At 37.2% G+C, this 22,272-nt stretch overlaps 1 protein-coding gene across 2 annotated transcripts in view; it reads right to left on the minus strand.

The window, feature by feature from the left end:
* The window catches only part of WDR76 (WD repeat domain 76), a 48,895-nt gene extending 26,899 nt beyond the window's left edge, over positions 1 to 21,996 (minus strand). Inside the window, exons 1-8 of one of the 2 annotated variants that reach the window (XM_069460760.1) lie at positions 21,874 to 21,996; positions 20,883 to 21,281; positions 10,465 to 10,557; positions 9,057 to 9,112; positions 4,485 to 4,611; positions 2,883 to 2,984; positions 2,743 to 2,786; positions 1,250 to 1,403 (exon numbers count right to left, since the gene is read on the minus strand). In XM_069460760.1, coding sequence (XP_069316861.1) covers positions 1,250 to 1,403; positions 2,743 to 2,786; positions 2,883 to 2,984; positions 4,485 to 4,611; positions 9,057 to 9,112; positions 10,465 to 10,557; positions 20,883 to 21,281; positions 21,874 to 21,933 — 1,035 coding nt within the window. In that variant the 5' untranslated portion in view covers positions 21,934 to 21,996. Of the gene's footprint in view, positions 1 to 1,249; positions 1,404 to 2,742; positions 2,787 to 2,882; positions 2,988 to 4,484; positions 4,612 to 9,056; positions 9,113 to 10,464; positions 10,558 to 20,882; positions 21,282 to 21,873 lie in introns of those variants that run through there. The other variant, XM_069460767.1, reaches the window with a different exon arrangement.
* Between the last annotated feature and the right edge of the window lie 276 nt (positions 21,997 to 22,272).

Raw genomic sequence — 22,272 nt, forward strand, 5'->3', positions numbered from 1 at the left:
ACTTTCTTAATCTCCTAGAGGTTGTGTTCCTTCCTTAAGTCATTGTCAAAGCTATTCTTTCAACTCACGAATGGGACCTTATTTTCAAAACCAATGTCTTTTTCTTTGCTCCCATTCTTTCTGACTCCTCTGCAAGAGGCCCTGCCAACCTCCCATCCTTGAAACTCATCTCTTGACTTCTATTCTGATCCTCTTCCCACTTCTCTGCTTCAGTTTTCTTTGCTAAACCCTTTCACCTCCTACCTAACATCTTATTAAATAAGAGAGAGGCTATAATCCTAAAACAGGAGAGAATTTGTGGTTTTTCTGTCTTCGCACTTGCAAAATTTGTTTATAAACCCCAACTAGCTTCAAATCACCATTGTTTCTTCATCTCCTTTAATTGTCCTTATGGCATTTTTCATGTCCTTGTTCTACTTCCCCAATTAGAAAATAAATTCAGAGAATATAAAGTTGGCTTTTCTCAATTTTGTAACTACTGAAAGCACTTAATGCAGAACTATATGCACAATGAATGGAATTCAGTATCTGTTTCTGACTCATCAAAAGATGACAAGGATCGTCCCAGGCAGTTCCCTGGGAAGACATTTTGATCCAGCTTAGAGACTGGGTCTTAGTCCATTCAGAATGCTATAATAAAATACCATAAACTGAGTGCCTTATAAATAACAAAAATTTATTTCTCACATTTCTGATGGCTATGAAAACCAAGATCAAAGTTCCAGGTGATTAAGTATCTGGTAAGGGCCTACTTTCTGGTTCACAGCTGTATCCTCACATGGTGGAAAGGGCAGTGGTCTCTCTTGGGCTTCTTTTATAAAAAAGGTCACTAATCCCATTCATGACCTAATCACCTCCCAAAGGCCCTGACTCCTAATACCATCACCATGAGGGGTATTTCAACATATGAATTTTGGGGGTAACAAAAACATTCAGACCACAGCAGACCATATTTTAAACATAACTAGAAAACTAAGAACTTTGTATGATCTTTTCATATATATATTTAAAGTTTTAATAAAGCTTCCTGGCAGTTAATGCATGCCCAGATGGCTAATGATATTCAAGCTAAAAATGCTAAAGTTCTATAAAGCAAATTTAAATTCCTCCAGATTTCTAAAACTTGGAACCATAAAGCACAAAACTCTAAGTTTCAAGCAACATTCATAAACACATGCCTCTATAGTCTATTCTCTTCTAGACTATTTGCTTCAAACTTAATATCTTCAAAAAATTAATGATAACTTACCAAATCCCAAAGTCCAACTTGTCCAAATTTGGCCCCAGCTGCTACCAAAGTTCTAGTTTCTGATGGGTGGAGAGCCATTGAGAATATTGGGCCTTTAGTAACTTTGTGAACAGTATCTTGACTAATGACCATGCCATTTAAATTAGCTTTGTAGCTAAGAAAATTAAAAAGTTAAATTTTATAAGAAAACTAATCTCAATAGTCAAAATAAGTAAAAGATGAGTCAAAAAGAAATATCACAATTAGTAAATAAATGTAAGAAAGTATTCAACCTCTTGGTAACCAAGGAAATCAAATTAAACAATGTGATACTATTTTTCTCTTATAAAATTACCCTTGATAATTTTAATAACACCAAAAATTATTAATAATAGGTTACCGTTAAACATACACACTCACACATATTGCTCGTGGCAGAGTAAATTGATATAAGATTTTTGGAAGGAAAAAAGAGATTTTTGGAAAACAATTCAGCAATGTGTACTAAACACCATAAAAATGTACACAATATTTGATTCATCAGTCCCACTTCTGGGAATCTATCCTAAGGAAAAAACCCATTATCACATACATTCACTTCAACAAATACACACACACACACACACAAACAAACACACAAAACCAGAGGAGCCAGGTATAGTGAGTGGTTCATGCCTATAACCCAAGCAACTTGGGAGCCTGAGGCAGGATGATCACTTGAGGCCAGGAGTTCAAGACTAGCGTGGGCAACATAGTGAGACCCCATCTCTAAAAAAGTGAAAAAAATTAGCCAGAGTGGTGGTATGTGCCTGTAGTCCCAGCTACTTGGGAGTCTGCAACAGGAGGATCACCTGAGCCCAGGGGTTTGAGGCTACAGTGAGCTATGATCACACCATGGCACTCCAGTCTGGGCAACAGACTGAGACCTCATCTCAAAAAAAAAAAAAAAAAGGGGAAGGCCAGGCATGGTGGTTTATGCCTGTAATTCTAGCACTTTGGAGGCAGAGGTGGGAGTATTGCTTGAGCCCAGGAGTTCAAGACCAGTCTGGGCAACGTCTCTACAAAAAATTAACTAAAACAAAACTCAAATACTAAACAGGTAGGAAGAGGTTAAGTAAATTCCACCTACTGAATGGAATATTATTCAATAATTTTAAAGACTCCAGTAACATGCAAGCACAAATGAAAAAGGCATAGTGTAAAATTATACATACATTAGAATGTAATAAAGTAAAAATGTATGTGAATTCATTCATCTATTCAACACTGAACAGATATATACAATGTGCCAGGCACTGTTCTGCTTATTGAGACAAAATCCCTGCCCTCATGAAGCTTATATCCTAGTGGTATTGAATGTGGCAACAATGGTGAAGAAATATATGAAAACAAAAACAACACTCATTAGAGTGGAAATATTTCACCTCATAGGAAAATTTCCTGTAATGGTATATGGTCTTTATAACTCAAACTTCTCACAAATTGTAAAACAAAGGCAAGGCATTTCAACTTACCTTTTAATGCTAGATAATTCCTTCTCAGTATTCTTGGTACTTGTCTGAAATAATGGGACAGACCAAAATACTAAGTTAATATATATACTGAAATTTCCCTAACAGATGATTCTAAAAGCAGTAAGCCTCCCAAGTGATACCTTGCTCATTGCTGTCCATGTCTGCAGAAATCCTTTAAATAGTTCCGTGTTGTCATCTTGATTTTTAGGAGCCATTTCTAGAGGCCCAGCTGGTAGCAAAGGCTGCTACAAAAAATTAAAAAAAAAAAGTATTGTTTGTCTCCATGCCCTAGAATATAACTCAGGGGGGGGCAAGGGTATTTGTTTTTTCACTACTTCACTTTCAACGTCAACAACAGTGGTGGCACATCATGGGCATTCAAAATAATTTTTCAATAAATGAATGCCAGGTATCCTGTGAAGGAATAAGTTAACTTGCCCAAAGTCACACTGTTAATAACTGGAGAAGCTGGGAATTGCCTCAAATCAGTTTAACTCATTACTCAGTGTTATTATTCCACACCAGTGTTTTTTAAGCACAGGCTGTAACTAATTTATGTGTGTGAAATCATGTTACTATATTACAACCAGCAATTTACTTTAGTGAATGAGAACAGAAAATACCATGTAGTAAAAAAGGTATCATTCACAAACTATCATTTCAGTTGTGTGTGCGTGTGTGTGTGTGTGTGATGGGTTGCAACGTAAATATATCTCTTACTGTGGAATGAGGTTTCAAAAAATTTTGAAAGCTACTTTTCTATGCAGCTTCCCTTAGCACCTTTTTTTTTTTTTTAAGAGACAGAGTCTTGCTCTGTTACCCAGGCTGGAGTGCAGTGGCTCAATCATAGCTTGCTGCAACTTTGAACACCTGGGCTCAAGCAAGCCTCCCACCTCAGCCTTCCAAGTTGCTGGGACTACTGGCATGCACCACCATGCCCGGCTATTTTCTTTTTTTATTTTGTAGAGACAAGGTCTCAATAGGTTGCCAGGTTGGTCTCGAATTCCTGGCCTGAAATGATCCTTCTACCTCAGCATCCCAAAGTGCTGAGATTACAGGCACAAGCCCCCACACCCAGCCTCCCATAGCACTTTGATTTGCAATTAGCTCCCAAAGCACCAGCATAATTAGTGCTATCTTCCTATTTACAATTAAGCACTTAGATGTAAAGTATTAAAAACAGTAGGTGTTCTCAAATAAAAAAAATATAATTATAATCTCATTTAAATAAGAAATTTGCTAAAGACAACTACTCACTGATATCATAAAATTAAACTACAGCAAGCGGCCGGGCGCGGTGGCTCACACCTGTAATCCTAGCACTCTGGATAGCTTGAGACCAGGAGTTTGAGACCAGCCTGAGCAAGAGCTAGACCCTGTCTCCACTAAAAATAGAAAAAATTAGCTGGGCACGGTGGCACATGCCTGTAGTCCTAACTACACAAGAGGCTGAGGCAGGAGGATTGCTTGAGCCCAGGCGTTTGAGGATGCTGTGAGCTAGGCAGACGCCATGCACTCTAGCCTGGGCAACAGAGTGAGACTCTGTCTCAAAAAAAAAAAACCTACAGCAAAGAAGCACCTTTATGACTTTGAAATCTTACTCGTTAAACCATACCACATTCAAGCATTAAATTAATTAAATATAAATTAAACATAATTTTTGAACTTTTGGTCCAGTTTCAACACTTCAAACTTTTCAATATTTTATTAAATTAATATACTGTATTTGCACTTTTTCTTACAGTTTCATCTACTACTAATGTCGGCTGTGTTGGAGTTGCTGGTAATGATGCTCCTGAAGGATCAACATTTAGTAATCTCATCGACCTTCTACATCCAATCTCATTCGTTGTCTTCTTAGGCTTCTTCCTAAAGGAGTAGAGAAAAACTCATGCTATACTCATTAAACAGTAAAATGTATTTAACAATATTAAGGATATAAGTTCTAGGAATGCATCCCACAGATATACCTGCACATTGCATACACACACACACACACACACACACACAGCCACACTGATTTTATATATTTTTATTTTTGTAGCGACAGGGTCTCTGTCACCCAGGCTGGAGTACAGTAGCCCGATCATAGCTCAATGTAACCTCAAATTCCTAGGCTCAAGCAATCCTCCCGCCTCAGGCTCCCAAGTAGCTAGGACTATAGGTGCATGCCACTATGTCTGGCTAATTTTTTTATTAGAAACAGGGTCTCGCTATGTTGCCCAGGCTAGTCTTGAACTTCTGGCCTCAAGCGATCATCCCGCCTTGGCCTTCCAAAGTGTTGGGATTACGGGCATGAGCACTGCACCCAGCTGCCACACTGATTTTAATATAAAGTCTGGAAAAAAACATAAACCTATGTATTCATCATGGGGAGGTGAGAGACACTGAGTAAATTATGGCACATATATCTAATAGAATAATATGCAGCCATAAAAAAGAATGATATGCCAGGCACGGTGGGTCACGCCTATAATCCTAGCACTTTGGGAGGCCGAGGCAGGCGGATTATTTGAGCGCAGGGGTTTGAGACCAGCCTGAGCAAGAACAAGACCCTGTCTCTATGAAAAAATAGAAATAAATTAGCTGGACAACTAAAAATATATAGAAAAAATTAGCCAGGCATGGTTGTCCATGCCTGTAGTCCCAGCTACTTGGGAGGCTGAGGCAGAAGGATTGCTTGAGCCCAGGACTTTGAGGTTGCTGTGAGCTAGGCTGAAGCCACGGCACTCTAGCCAGGGTGACAAAGCGGGACTTTGCCTCAAAAAAAAAAAAAAAAAAAAAAGAATGATATTGATCTTCGTGTGCCACTGAAATAAAGTCTAAGCCAAAAGCAAAAACAAGTTCCAGTACATGTTTATAAAAAGGTTACATATACAAATACATTTGTACATGCTGAGGTTTACCTAGGGAGGAATATACATAAAACTATTAACAGTGGTATCCTCTAGAAAGAAGGCCAGGAAAACTAAGGTCTAGGATAGTAAGAAAACTAAATGTTTCATTGCATTCCCTTCCATATACTGTAGTTTACTTTTTTAATCATATACATCCCCTGCTTTTTTTTTTTTTTTTTTTTTTTTGAGACAGGGTCTCACTCTGTTGCCTGGGCTAGAGTGCCGTGGCGTCAGCCTAGCTCACAGCAACCTCAAACTCCTGGGCTCAAGCAATCCTACTTCCTCAGCCTCCCGAGTAGCTGGGACTACAGGCATGCACCACCATGCCCGGCTAATGTTTTCTACATATTTTTAGTTGTCCAGCTAATTTCTTTCTATTTTTAGTAGAGATGGGATCTCATTCTTGCTCAGACTGGTCTTGAACTCCTGAGCTCAAACGATCCACCCGTCTCAGCCTCCCAGAGTGCAAGGATTACAGATTTGTGCCACCACCCCCGGCCCATCCCCTGCTTTTTATGCAAAATTTTTTCATTTAAAAAAAAAATAGTTCATCTAAAAGTGTTGAAGAAAGAGAAGCCTCTGAAATTACTTCCAAAAATTCACATCCAAATTCTCAGTTATAGTCCACATTATTTCAGGAGAATTAGTAATAAATATTATTTACTCAAAGTATACTATACGCTAGAAACTGTACTAAGCATTCAATCTCTCATTTAATCTCCAAAAAAGCCTAACCATATAGAATAATTTGGGCTCCCATACAATCCTTTGAGAAATCCACTCCTAGAGAATTCGATTCCTAGAGAAACTCTCATACAAAAGCACTAAGAGAGTTAAGAATGTTCAGAGCAGCACTCTAAAGTAATGAAAATCTGGAAACAACTCAACTGTCCCTCAACAACAGAACAGACAAACCCCATAGCACATTCACACAGTGGAATATCATGTAGCAGAAAAAAATTAATGGAATAAAACTATACGCATCAACATGGGTAAATTTAAAATCATAAAGATATAAAGATGAGCAAAACAAAAAAAACGCAGAAGAATATAAAAATGGCATCATTTATATAACATCAAAAACAGACAAAACTAAACAATATAGTGTTTGATAGGTGGTAAAATGAAAAGTAAATGCAAGGAATGATTATCACAAAATTCAGCACAGTGGATGTGTCAGGAGGGAGGGGTTCACATGGGCCTTCCGAGGTACATAATTTCTACTAACCTGGAAGGCAGGTACATGGATGGGGCTTGTATTACTGTAAGTTTTCAGCTACACTAATGCTATATGTACTTTTTATGTGTATATTTAATACTTTTTTTTAATTTAAATTCCCCTGGATTGGCATAATGCCAACTTTACAGAACGGGGAAAAAAATTATGTAAATTATGAAATATTATACATACCCATAAGTGGCTGAATCAAAACTTGAACCCACGTTTGCTAAATGTCAAAGGCTATGCTTTTTCCTCTATATTACATAACTTCACACCACCAACTTAGTACTACTACTTGTACAACTACTAAGTACTGGAACTTTTAGGTGATTTATGAACAAATCACCAATCTTGGCTAATAAAAAATATACAAATAGCTACCAATGTGTTTAAAAAAAAAAAAAGGTAAAAAAATATATATATATACAAATATAAAGCTACTAATCCACTGGCAACAGGATCAGCACTATTGTTTTTCTAGTGTTAATGATGTTCCTCTTTTTTTGTTGTTTTTGAGACAGGCTCTTGCTCTCTTGCCCTGGATAAAGGGCATTGGTGTCATCATAGCTCATTGCAACCTAAAACTCCTGGGCTCAAGATATCCTCCTGCCTCAGCCTCCCAAGTAGCTGGGACTACAAGCATGCACCACCATGCCTGGCTAATTTTTTCTATTTTTTTGTAGAGGTGGGGTCTTGCTATCTTGCCCAGACTGGTCTTGAACTCCTGGCTGCAAGTGATCCTCCCACCTTGGCCTCCAAAAGTGCTGAGATTATAGGCTTAAGCCACTGCACCCAGCCCAATGTTCCTTACAATAACTTTTCACATTCGAAAATACCTGGCCATGATTAAACGTTTAGCTTTTCTTAAGCTAATTGACCTAACATTATAGAATCAAACCAATTAAATGAAGCAATATTTCTTTAGCATCTACCACTAAACAAATGACCTAATACCACGAAAATTTTTAGTTTCTTCAGTTATATGTAAGCACTGCTAAAATGCAGTGGAGAGAATTCAAGATAAAGAAATCCTGGGGTTCAAGGGCCGGGCGCGGTGGCTCACGCCTGTAATCCTAGCACTCTGGAAGGCCGAGGCGGGTGGATCTCTTGAGGTCAGGAGTTCGAGACCAGCCTGAGCAACAGTGAGACCCTGTCTCTACTAAAAATAGAAAGAAATTATCTGGCCAACTAAAATATATATATATATATATATATATACACACATATATATATATACAAAAAATTAGCCAGGCATGGTGGCACATGCCTGTAGTCCCAGCTACTCGGGAGGCTGAGGCAGTAGGATCGCTTAAGTCCAGGAGTTTGAGGTTGCTGTGAGCTAGGATGACGCCACGGCACTCACTCTAGCCTGGGCAACAAAGCGAGACTCTGTCTCAAAAAAAAAAAAAAAAAAAAAGAAATCCTGGGGTTCAAATCCTGGAACTACCACTTATGAGCTGTTTTGACCTCTGGCAAATTACTTTACCTCTTTGAGCCTGTTTTCTAAGTCACAAAATGGATATATTACCTACCACATATGATGATTATCAGAATTAAATGAGATAATATAGGACAAAATTGCTAGATCATTGCACTATGTTTCACAGATGTTCAATAAATCTCAAATCCCTTCCTTTATTCTAGGATTGGGAAAGCAAAAACAAATTGAGAAGCAAAAAGATAGCCAGAAAAATAAAAAGGAAGTAGAATAATCTTTAATAGTTTTCTAGGCAAAAATAAGAATAATTTAGTGGAAATAAATTTGCCTCTATGAACAGCAACAGTAAAGATAAACAAAATTCAGCTCTGGATTCTATTTGCTTCATATTCCTTTGATGAAGGTGAGAACTGTAAAGCCATTAAAAGGTAGCATTCCCAAAGAGATCTTAGTGATTAAGATTAAATTACAAAGTTTCTGGCTGGGTGAAGTGGCTCATGCTTGTAATCCTAGCACTCTGGGAGGCCAAGGCAGGAGGATCATTTAAGGTTGGGAGTTCAAGACCAGCCTGAGCAAGAGCGAGACCCCGTCTCTACTAAGGGTGAAAAAAAATTTTATATATATATACATATATATATATAAAATTACAGAGTTTCTGATCTGTTTCTTGTGCTTACTATACCAAATCATTTTTTTCAAATTATAAAACAACTTAGCAGTCTATCATAGTCCAGGCATTGTAAACCAGATATTTTACCTCTTAGATTCAGGAGGTTGTCTCTTCTTTATCATTTCACGAAGCCTTGCAGCTGACTGCAAAGTATACAAAACATACATACACATAAAAATGTTATAACTATATAGCTTATCTGTTAAAACGTTCAGCACTAAGGTCTATTCAGGAACTACAGATCCTCAAGGTAGGATATCGCTCTTGGGACAATTATACTACCAATAATAAAGGCAAGTATATAATATTATCTAATGTACTAACATTCTGATACCTTGGACCAAGCTGCTAACGAGTTTACATGATTAGACATAGTATTTAATCAAATATACTATTACAAATTAAAAGGTTTAACTTCTACTACTAGCAAACCTACTTTGATGTTTTCCAGAAAAGTTATAGGTTATACTTCTGTAAGTCAAATCATATTTTCTGTTAACTAAAATCATAATTAGAGATTCTTTGTCTAAATTTCTGATGGATTTTCAATTGTTAGTGACTCAAACAATTTAGTTCCTTCATTTAACTTGTTCTCTCTCCCCACAAGATGCAAACACACATTGAATATTTGGGAATCTGGTACTGAGAGAAATCAATTAATTACTTAGTAAAGCCAAAGGTTTAATATCTTTGCCGGGGGGAATCACACCCTCCTAAGCAGCTATTCTCTCACACACAGAAGTTTTACCCCCAGTGTGAAGACACCAATGTAAATCATACCTTTAATCTTAATGATTATAAAACATTAGCATATATCTGGCCATTTATCTGGCCTTTTTTTCTTTTGAAGAGACAGGTTATCGCTATGTTGCCCAAGCTGATCTAGAATTCCTGGCCTCAAGCCACCCTTGTGTCTCGGCCTCCCAGAGTGCTGGGATTTACAGGCGTGAGTCACCACACCCAGCTCTGGCCATTTGTCCCTAAAGCTCCCTATACGAAGCATATTCCCAACTATTCTTAAAGTGTAAGATTTAAAAAGAAAAAAGAATTGTCCCCACGTTCCTCTGCCACACATCCTTCCACCCATCCCTCCCATTTCTCCTTCATCTTTAGGTTAAAGCAACAATTGGCAATATAGGGACTATAACCCTGCTTCTTATCCAAGACAACCAACCATAAGACACCATTATTTTATGCACTACCAAAAAATAAGGGAGAAAGCTGCCAATTCTATTTTAAGATGCCCATTTCAAAATATTAAAATGTAAAAAAATATGCCTTAGAATCTAGGGAATACAATAACCTCTCTTATTTTAAGTGCAAAACCTGCTCCTAATTTTTTTTTTTTACTAAAATGTGTCCTCGTGCACTAAAAACCTCCTCCTAATTTTGTACTCCCTCATCTGACACTATGAAACCTGACTCTGTAAGTATTTTATTGACCTACTGGCAGGAGGAATGGCATCTTAGTTTTAATTACAGATTCCACACAAACCTCAGATAACTGAAGAGAATCAAAAAAGTTTGCATTTTCTGATATGTTCTTCAGTCTCTTTCTTTCATACGGTGACAATCCTGAAAAATCATCCTATGAAATTACACCAAAAAGATTCCATTACTTTACATAATTTATAACAAAAGCACTCACAAAAACAGGTATTTCATTCTCTGCATGTATACTCTCCTTCAAATTGCACCCCCTCTATTCATTTCATGTTATCTTACCAAATAGTACATAATTGTTGCTGAATTGGATATTGAGTAAAAGTTTGAATTTGGGATAATCACAAAATATTTGTATGGCTTCCCAATTAAATAAGAAATGATCTGATATTAGGAGTCAAGTAATATAACCTAACAGCAAATTATTTCCTAGAGGCCATTAATTGTACTACTACTTAAAAGTTATCTTTTTACTAAACAAAAACCTTCCAATAGACACAGCAGAGTGAACAAATGCATTTGTCTCTTTCTCCTAAAAATCCACTCATATAACAGTGTACTGATTAAAAAAAAAAATCCTCAGCAATATAGGACAACGTATTCATGAAATAAGAGCAAGATATTATAAAAAGGGAAAATTCACAAAACAAGAAAGAATAACAGAAAATTTTTAATCCATTAAAATGCTTAAAGAAAACTTAGAATGTAAAACAAAAAGAGATTAACACATGGACAGAAAAAACAAACTAGAGAATCAATCTTGGAGATCCAATATCCAATTAACAATTTGAGAAACTGTGAAGAAACTGAAGAAATTATTAAAAATATAATACAAGAAAGTTTCTCAAAACTGAGGACATGAGTTTCCAGATTAAAAGAGCCCAAATGAGGCCTGGCACGGTGGCTCGCACCTGTAATCCTAGCACTCTGGGAGGCAAAACCAGGAAGATCGCTAGAGGTCAGTTCAAGACCAGCCTGAGCAAAAGCAAGACCCCAACTCTACCAAAAATAGAAAAAAATTAGCCAGGTGTAGTGGCACACACCTGTAGTCCCAGCTAATCAAGAGGCTGAGGCAGGAGGATCACTTGAGCCAGGGGTTGGAGGCTGTAGTGAGCTATGATGATGCCACTGCACTCTAGCTCAGGTCAGAGAGAGAGAGAGAGAGAGAGATCGTATCTCAAATAAAATAAAATATAAAAGAAATTCAGAGGAAAATGGTAAAAGGTAAGCCAAGAAAGAGTAAAATGGTCCAGAATGAGGTAAGAAGATGGAGGGCCCCCAAGGAGTATTTCATGAGGGGAAAAAAATGAAGCCATTTGAATTCTCTGATTTATATTGAGATTTTTACAACTCTGATAAAGCTTCTGCTGTACCTAATAAGGATGTGGGAATGGAAAGTGTGAGATACGTGTGTGAAGAATGTGGTGTTAAGTGAAACAAAGATTCATCTTCACAGTAAGTCAACAGTTAACTGGGAAAAAAAGAAGCTAATAAGGCTGAAACTGTCTTTTATCTGCTGAGCAGTAATCAGAAACAAGGAGATATGTGGAAGGAAATTTGGGGCTGCTTTGATTTTATGTATACACATGTGTGTATATATGAAATTACATGCATACAGAGATAAAAGGAACAAACTTAGATGATTCTACTTACCACAGAAGAAATTAAGAAAATGTATTAAGAAAAATCACTAGTTTTTATTGAAGAGGCATGGGTAATTCAAACTATAGTCATCCCGCAGTATCTGAGGAGGATTGGTTCCAGGACACCCCCCACTTTGAGGATTTTTATAGTATTTGCATATAAACTATGGATATCTTCCTGTATACTTTAAATCATCTCTATTTATAAAACCTAGTATGATGTAAATGATGTATAAATAGTGTTATAGCATATTGTTTTTTATTGGTATTATATTTCCCATCCTAAGTTGGTTGAATCCATGGATGCAAAACCTGCAGATACAGAGGACCAACTGTATTCTTGACATAACCTACCTCAAAAACTTGCAACATGAAATAGAAAACAAAGCAAATATCATCAGAAAAAGTAGACTCTCAAAGTGAAGCTATTACAGGAAATAGAAATTTTAAAACTCTAAAATTTACAGAAATATTTCAGAAGTTACAGCATCCATAAAACAAGAAAAGGATGCTGTTTAGCCTGAGCAACGTAGCAAGATCCCATGTCTACAAAAAATAGAAAAATTAGCTGGGCATGGTTGCATGTGCCTATAGTCCCAGCTACTCAGGAAGTTGAGGCAGGAGGATTGCTTGAGCCCAGGAGTTTGAGGTTGCAGTGAGCTATGATGATGCTACTGCACTCTAGCCTGAGTAACAGAGCAAGACCCTGTCTCAAAAAAAAAAACAGGGGGGGGGGGGGTGAAATGCTATTTTAAAAAACTTTTTAAAGAAAAATAACTTGAATTAAAAATATGCTGATACCACAAGGTCACATACTGATGTACTGTATGATTCCATTTATATAACATTCTCTGACAAAAATTCATCTGACAAAATTATACAGATGGAAAACAAATTAGTGGTTGCCAGGGGTTAGGCATGGTGAGAGGGAAGTGGGTGGGCATAACTATAAACGGGTAGCCTAAGGGAGATCTTTGAAGAGATGGAATTGTTCTGTATCTTGATTATGATGGTGGTTACATGAATTTACACATGATAAAATGATATAGAACTATACACACTCCTTATACCAATGTGAATTTCCTGGTTTTCATATTGTAATATGTACTTATCATATATACTAATATATACGATATACAAATTCCTTATATAGTAATATAAGATGTTTGCATTGGGAGAAATTGGGTTAAGTATACATGAGACCTCTCTGAATTATTTCTGCAACTTCCTAACAATCTATAATCACTTCAAAATGAAAAGTGTAAAAAATTATATGCTTCTCACAGCCAAAATCATACTTAACGGTGAAAGACTAAAAGCTTTTTCCCTAAGATCAGGAACAAGACAAGGGTGTTCACTCTCGCCACTTCTATTCAACACTGTACTGGAGGTTCTAGCCAGGATGATTAGGCAAAAAGAAATAAAAGGCATTCAGATTAAAAAGGAAGAAATAAAACTTTATTTACCAAAAAACCCTTATTTGCCAATGACATGATTTTATGTATTAAAAAACCCTAAAGAATACACACAAAAAAATATTAGAACTAATTAACAAGCTCAGCAAAGTTGCAGGATACAAGATGAATATCCAAAATCAGTTGTATTGCATACACTAGCAAGGAACAATCAGAAAATGAAATTAAGAAAACAATACTATTCACAATAGCATCAAAAAGAACAATCTACCTTGGAATGTTTCTAACCAAAGAAGTATAAAGCTTGTACACTGAAAATTATAAAATATTGAATGTAATTAAAGCAGACCTGAATTAATGGAAAGACATCCCATGTGTTTTTTGTTGTTGTTCTTAGTATCAAACTCCAGACTTTATGTGGATGTCATTAGTTTTTTCAGTAATGTCCTCTTTCTGTTCCAAGATCCAATCCAGGGTATCCACAGCATTTAGCTGTCATGTCTTACCAGTCCTTTTGTGGTCGTAAGACAGTTTTGTTCAGTCTTTTGTTGTTTTTCATGACCTTGAGAGTCTTGGCGAGAACTGGCCCCATATCCTATTAAATGTCCGCCAGTCTGGGTTTGTCTGTTGTTTTCATCAGGATTAGTCTGGGATTATGGGTTTTTGTAAAGAATGCCACAGGGATGAAGTGCTCTTTTCATCACATCATTTCAGGGAGTACATGATAGCCACATGATACCACTTATGATATTAACCTACATCACTTGTCAAGGTAGAGCTTGCCAGGTTTCTCCAATGTAAAGCTCCTATTATATTTCCCTTTCTCTACTCTGGTCTTTGGAAGTAAATTGCTAAGTCTAGCCCACCCTTAAGGTATAAGGGGGGGTGGCATCAGTACCCTCTCTCAGAGGGGGGAGTATTTACATATATTATTTGAAATTCTTCAAGGAAGATGTGTCTCCTTCTCATTTTATTTACTTGATCACTTATTTATCAATATATCAATATGGACTCATAGATATTTATTTTATACTTTGGGTTATAATCCAATACCGTATTATTTATTTTGTGGCTCAAATTGTTCCAACTTTGGCCATTGAGAGCTCTTTCAGGCTGGTTCCTGTGTCCCTTTGACATGCTTCTTTCCCTTTGTTTTTTGAGCACTTGCTTACCTCCTGGCACTACAAGATGCTCCAGGTTCATCTTGTATTTTCCCTGCCCCAGCCCCAGAATCAGCCATTACTCCAAGGTGCCCTAGTTTATCATATTCTTTTGAAAGTCACTGATAGTGGCAAATCCAACTTCTTTGTGGGTGGATTTAAAAAACATATTAACAACCAAATGTCATTTATAATCATATCTGGTGAAACAGATTAGTAATCAAATGTATTAAATCACACCTTTTATCAAAAACTGTGTGACAGGAAGTCAGTAGCAATCCAAACCACTGTCATGGTTGAGAAACAAATCAAAGCCAGAGTTCCTTTAAAACAAAAAAAAAAAGTATTTAACATTTCCCAATCACTTTAGTATTTGTGCCTAAAATAATCTGATCAGCTCTCAGTTTTTGTGGGATGAACTGAAGATGAATAATGTCACTGAGGTTAAAAAAACAAATTAGTATTCGCTTCACTTTTTTTTTTTTTTGAGACAGAGTCTCACTGTCTTGCCTGGGCAAGAGTGCTGTGGCATCAGCCTAGCTCACAGTAACCTCAAACTCCTGGGCTCAAGCAATCCTCCTGCCTCAGCCTCCCAGGTAGCTGGGACTACAGGCACATGCCACCATGCCCGGCTAATTTTTTTCTATTTTTTTAGTTGTTTGGCTAATTTCTTTCTATTTTTGTAGAGATGGGGCCTCTCTCTTGCTCAGGCTGGTCTCAAACTCCTGAGCTCAAGCAATCCTCCTGCCTTGGCTTCCCAGAGCGCTAGGATTACAGGCATGAGCCACCCCATCTGGCCTTTCTTCACTTTTGAAATGGGTATTTTTCCTAAGTCTCAGTGATGTTGAGGCTTTCTGTGGCAAACATTGATGCTTTACTTCTGGATCATAATAAAAACACCATGTTCCATGATCACTTACTATTTTTCTCAAAAACTTGTGTGCTTTTCTTTTTACAAACCTCTCTTAAAAATATCAAAGCAGTAATCCTAGCACTCTGGGAGGCTGAGGCGGGTGGATTGTTTGAGCTCAGGAGTTTGAGACCAGCCTGAGCAAGAGCGAGACCCCGTCTCTACTAAAAATAGAAAGAAATTACATGGACAGCTAAAAAATATATATATAGAAAAATTAGCCTGGCATGGTGGTGCATGCATGTAGTCCCAGCTACTCGGGAGGCTGAGGCAGGAGGATCGCTTAAACCCAGGAGTTTGAGGTTGCTGTGAGCTAAGCTGACGCCATGGCACTCTAGCCCGGGAAACAGAGTGAGACTCTGTCTCAACAACAAAAAAATATCAGAGCAAATGTCAGGGCTTTTGTTTAAGCTCATCACTGAAAATCCTTGGCAAGTTTTCACAGAAATTTCCCTGGTGTTCAAGTTCTCTTCCATTTGAATGTAACTCTTCAGCCATCACGCTCACAATCAATTGTCAAACACACTGACCTTTTCACCATTTCCACTGCTCTTGTGAGTGACAAGGCAGTGTCTTTGTGCTCCACCATGGAGCCAACTCCTTCCTTCCTCAAACTTCCCATGACAATCCACAGTAACTCTTGTCTTTCGCATCTGTTCTTGGCTTTTTCTCCAAATGCTCCTTTTTTATATGTCAAATGTCTTGCTGGCCCATTGTTTTACTTTATGCAAAACTTGAGGCTCTTTGCTTCTTAAACTGCTGCCATTTTCACTCAGGCATGAAGCCACACACACTTCCTTCACCCTGTAGCACTGGTCTGCCCTTCAGCAGACTGAAGTGAATTTATCAGGAAAGCAGCTGGCTTGGAAGATGCAACGAAGGCCAGTTTGCTGGGGCTGTAGCTTCAAAGTACCAGACACTGGGCATCTTAGACAATAGAAACTCTTTGTCTCACAGTTCTGGAGGCTGGAAGTAAGTCCCAAATCAAGGTGTCAAGTGTTTGGTTTCTTCTGAGGGCTGTGAGGAAGAATCTGTTCCAGTCATCTCTCCTAGCTTCTGGTAGTCTCAGATGTTCCTTGGCTGGTAGATGGCCATGTTCTCCCTGGGTCTTTACTTCCCTCTATGCATGTTTGACATCCCATGTTCTTGACTGAAAGACTTGATGTTGATAAAATGGCAATACTCCCCAAATTGATCTACAGAGTCAATGCAATCCCTATCAAAATTCTGAATGTTATTTTTTGTGGAAATGGATAAGATGATCCTAAAATTCATGGGTCCCAGAATAGCCAAAACAATCTTAAAGAAAAACTAAGTTGCAGCACTCATGCTTCCCAATTTCAAAACTTATTTAAAAACTACAGTAATTTAAAACACTGGGGTACTGGCCTATATTCCATATAGATCAATGGAATAAATTGAGAATCCAGAAATAAACCTATACACCTATGGTGACCAATTTTCAACAAAAGATATCAAGACCATTCAGTGGGAAAGAACAGTCTTGCCAACAAATGATTCTGTGACAAATGGATATCCACATGCAAAAGTATGAATTTGGACCCCTCCTTCACACCATATACAAAAATTAACTCAAAATGGATCAAAGACCTAAATGTAAGAGCTGAAACTATAACTCTTAGCAGAAAAGAGTTGTAAGTCTTCATAACCTTGAATTAGGCAATGGTTTCTTAGATATTATACCAAAACACAAGCAACAAAAGAAAAAATAGATAAATTGAATTTCACCAAAATTAAAAACTTTTGTATGTCAAAGGACATTATCAAGAAAGCAAACATGCCGTCCACAAAATGGAAGAAAATATGTGCAAATCATATCTCTCATAAGGGTCTAGTATCCAGAATATATAAAGAACTCTTACAATTCAACAATAAAAAGACAACCCAATTTTTTTAAATGGACAAAAGACTTAAATAGACATTCTCCAAAGATATGCAAATGATCAATAAGCACATAAAACAATGCTCAAAATCCTCAGTCATTAGGAAAGTGCAAATCAAGACCAAAATGAGATACCACTTTGCATTCACTAGGATGGCTATGATCAAAAAAATTGAGAACACTATGCTAAGTAAAATAAGCCAGTTACCAGAAGACAAATACTGTGTAATTCCATCATACGAAGTAACAGTAGTAGTAAAATTCATAGATAGTAAGTATAATGGTGTTTGTCAAGGGTCAGTGTGAGGTAAGAACAGGGAGTTGTCTATTGGGTATAGTTTCAGTTTGGCAAGATGAAAAGAGTTTTGGAGATTGGCTGCACAACAATGTGAATGTACTTAACATTACTGAACTATACACCTAAAAATGGTTAAGATGGTAAATTTTATGCTATGTATACTTTACCACAATTAAAATTTTTTTAATATTTAAAAAAGACAAACAATAACAAGTATTGGCAAGGGTGTGAAGAAACTGGAATCCTCACACATTGCTAATGGGTGTGTAAAATAGTATAGCTGGTTTGGAAAACAGTTTGGCAGTTCCTCAAAAAGTTAAAGAGTTACCCTATGACCTAGCAATTTCAATTCTAAGCATATACCCAAGAGAATTGAAAACATATGTTCATGAAAAATCTCATATGCAAACGCTCAAAGCAGCATTATTCATAATAGCCAAAAAGTGGAAATAAACCAAATGTTCATCAACTGATGAATGGATAAATAAAATGTGATATATCCATACAATGGAATGTTAGTCATCCATAAAAAGAAATGAAGTACTGATACATTCTACAACATGAACAAATCTTGAAAACATTATCTTAGGTGAAAGAAGCCAGACACAAAATACCACATATTGTATCATTCCATATATATGAAATGTCCAGAATAGGCAATTCTACAGACACAGAAAGTAGAATAGTGTTCACCAGAGTTGGAATGGGAAGGAGGGGGGATTGTTTATGACTGCTAATGGAAATAGGGTTTCTTTTTGGGGTGATGGAAATGTTCTGGAATTGGATAGTGGTGATGGTTGTACAACCTTGTACATATACCAAAAATCACCAAATTGTTTACTTTTAAACAGTAAATTTTATTGTTAACTGAATTATATCTCAATAAAAAAGATATATGTTGATGACAGAAATAGGATATTTGTATAGTTTCAAAGTATCTCCCCCCAAATATTTAGTAATTGCAAAGGAAAAAATAGTAAGTGTACAATGCAGAATCCTGGCAGATACCACCTTAGCCAAGTGATCGAGGTGAACATCACCAGTAAAATAAATCAACATCATGTATACCCTGATATGATGCACTGAGGAGGGCACAATCACTTCCCTGGTATCCTTCCCAATGATGCAAAACCTTAATCTAATCATAAGAAAATATCAAACAAACCCAAATTGAGGGACATTATATAAAATAACTGTCCAAGGACATGAAAGACTGAGGGACTGTCATAGATCAGAGGAGACTACAGAGACATGACAAGTAAATACACTGCGCAATCCTGGACTGGATAATGGAATAGAAAAAAGACATCAGTGGAAAAACTGTTGAAAGTCTATTAAGTTCTGTACTCTAGTTAGTAGTATTGCACCAATGGTAATGTCTTAGTTTGGTAAATGTTCTATGGTTATGTAAGATATTAACATAAGGGAAAACTGGGTGAAAGATACACAGGAATTCTCTGTACTATTTTTGCATCTCTTCTGTAAGCCTGCAATTATCTCAAAATGTTTAAAAATTAACTGCTAAGAAATGCTTTATGAAATGAAAGTGTTTAATAGAAGGGCTGGGAGATAAATTTTTTTTTTTAATTTTGCTGTCAATCTGTCAATCCCGTCCGTGTCCGGGCCAGAAGAGGTTTCCCATGTTGAGTCAAATTAAGCCACAAGCTCCACCGGAGACAAAATTTTTAAAATTTCCCAGAAAATAGAACAAAATCCTAGACTTGCAGGCTAAGACTTTTGTCTGTGATGTGACAAAACTCTTCCTTCACTCAGGAAGAAATAAGCTTATAAACTAAACACTATTCCTAAAGCATGGAACCACAAAGCTTTAGTCACATTACTCCAAAAAGATAAAGGAAGGGAAGAGAATAAAAGAACAAAATGTTCTATAAAAAAATGTTATATCTTACAGTTTGTCCTAAGAAAATGTGTGTTGGGCATTTATGACTCTGCTTGACCATCTCCAGTGCTACAGTATAGTACTCACTACCTCATGTTCTAATTTCTGATCGTATTTCCTTACATCAAATGACAATTTGCTTTATATTTACCTCATATACTCATACTCAGAATCTTACAGTCTAAGAGGCCAAAGAGATCATCTAATCCAATGGTTCCCAAAGTGCAGTCTTGGACCAACAGCATCAGTGTCTCTAGGAAACCGTGTTAGACATGTAAATTGTATGCTTCAACCCCAAAACTTCTGAATCAGAAATTCTGGTGGTGGAGCCCTGCAATGGAGTTTTAACAAGCTCTCCAGATAATTCTGATATAGGCTAAAGCTGAGAACCACTGATCTTATTAAATCCCCTCACTATGTAGGTGATTTGCTTAAAGGAACAAGGTTTCTTAAAAGTGGTTAGCCCAGAAGCTAGGCTCCCAACTCTCAGTCCAATGCACTTAATACTTACCCCATGCTGTCCCACTATCAGCCCTGGTTCTTACCTCTGGTACAATAAAGCATAAATCAAATTCCTATTTCAAAAAAATAACTTGTCAGTTATCATATCTCCCATTCCCTACTATCATTTTCTGTTCCCCTACTTCCAGCAACCTTTTGTCATGTAGTACATACGGTTTCATCTTGTCCTACATAAAATTTATCACTTTGAATGGAGCACAACACTCCTGTTAGACAGTAGAAGCCAAAAGAATTAGAGACCTAATTCCTTAAACTGATTGGAACTATTAAAAGGAACTATTGTGTTTCTCAGGTATCTGCTCTGTCATTTGTCTTCTTTTATATTTAAAAGAAATGTTATTTAGTATATCAATACAATCAATTAATGACGGTTTTCATACCCTGATATCACAGGTCAAATACCATATGTCCCTTCTGGTATACTGTACATGTCAATGTAAGGCACCATAATGTATGAGTAAACCCAAAAATATATGCAATAATTTTAGAGTAGGAAAAGGGGAAGCAAACTCAATCCTCTCTTTGACACATCGAAACCAAGAGCAAAATTAACCCAAAGAAGTTATTTCGTAAGCATTAAAAATAATAAAATTTCAATTAAACTTACATTAGATGATAATTTGTTTGAAATAAAGAGATCCTTAATAAACTTAGCTTGTCAGAACTTCACATTTCAAAACAGTAAGAAAATTAGAACAAGCTGCTAATTAAATTCTTACCAGGCCTGGTGTGGTATCTTCATCACTGTCTCCATCCTGACTGCTTTCCATATCAACACCGAGAACCACAGCATCTGAATTGCTGTATTGTGGCTTGTTACTTTCAGTATGAACATCTAAGGATGATGTTTGCAAAGTGGACTCTGCCTTGGAAGATGTGGCTTTCATCTTTGGAGTTAAAATCCTTCCGCAAGTTTTTTTTATTGTAGTCTTATACTTTTTACAGGCCACTTCATTATTAGAATTCTTTTCTATTAGGGATTTGGAGCACTTAAGTTGGTCTAGATTACTGAGTGAAAAAGGAACAAGATAAACCTTAGGTGTTTTTCCTAGAAGTGTAGTGTGCACTGGTCTCAGAGATACATAAGCGATGTTTTGATTTTCTTTATATTCATTCACCTATTTAGGTCAATAAAGAAAAACAGAGTATTAGAATCCCAGATCCTATGCCTCTTCTTACAACGTTTCCAACAGATCTGCATAAACAAATCTAATTCCTAAGTCATAATGACAACATAAATCCAAATACATAGCCTGCAAAAGAACTTTTTTTTCCCTTCCAAAATCTAGATATATAATTCACTAACCTGAATAGAATTATTCATTTACTGGGGACATTTCTTGCCCATATGAGTTTGCCAGACCAATAATAATGACTAACATTTGTATCTGAAGAAACGACCCCAACTTTCAGCTTCGGATTTACTGGAATTGTTTAAAGAGTATGAAGCTGAAAATAACTGCCACAAAAGCAAACGCAGAGGGCTGGAGAAAGGGAGTCCCAGATCTGATCCTGTCACTATTTCTACGGCTACTGATAAGAACCTTACTTAATGCCGAAGGCCTGGTTTTTCACAGAGGAAAATCAGGGCAGGGATCCCCACTTATCCCTGGTGCCAGGTTGCCCGTGCCCTCCTGGGCCTGTGCCCGGCATATCCCTCACAAAAAAAATACGGCAGGAGCACACGGGAAACGTCAACCCGTTTTTCACCTTCACCTGGAGTCGCTGTCTGGATTCCGCCTTCTCAGCCGCTGCGTCAGACTCCGACATCTTTCCGCTATTTAGCAGCCGGCGTCTTCCCGCCAAGATTGCGGCGGGAGGCCGGGAGGGGCGGAGCCCGGAGAGTAAAAGGAGGCGGAACCCCGCCCCAATCGCCTGCGGCTTAAGAAGGCCGACTTACAGCCTCACCCTAAGACTCATATTGTTTAGGGATATTGTGGGACCGAATCAGCGTTTTTACTTTGGATCCTGTGATTTTGATGGTGGTGGTACTGAGATCTCGCTTTGAAAAACACTGGCGCTTCTGCTAAGGAAAAACAACCTTGTCTTGCAATGTTAGATGCATAAGGAATGGAGGCAAAAGGAAACCAAAATTAACATACAGCCTTT

Source organism: Eulemur rufifrons, chromosome 2 (genome assembly GCF_041146395.1).
Source record: "Eulemur rufifrons isolate Redbay chromosome 2, OSU_ERuf_1, whole genome shotgun sequence".
Classification (NCBI taxonomy): Eukaryota; Metazoa; Chordata; class Mammalia; order Primates; family Lemuridae; genus Eulemur; species Eulemur rufifrons.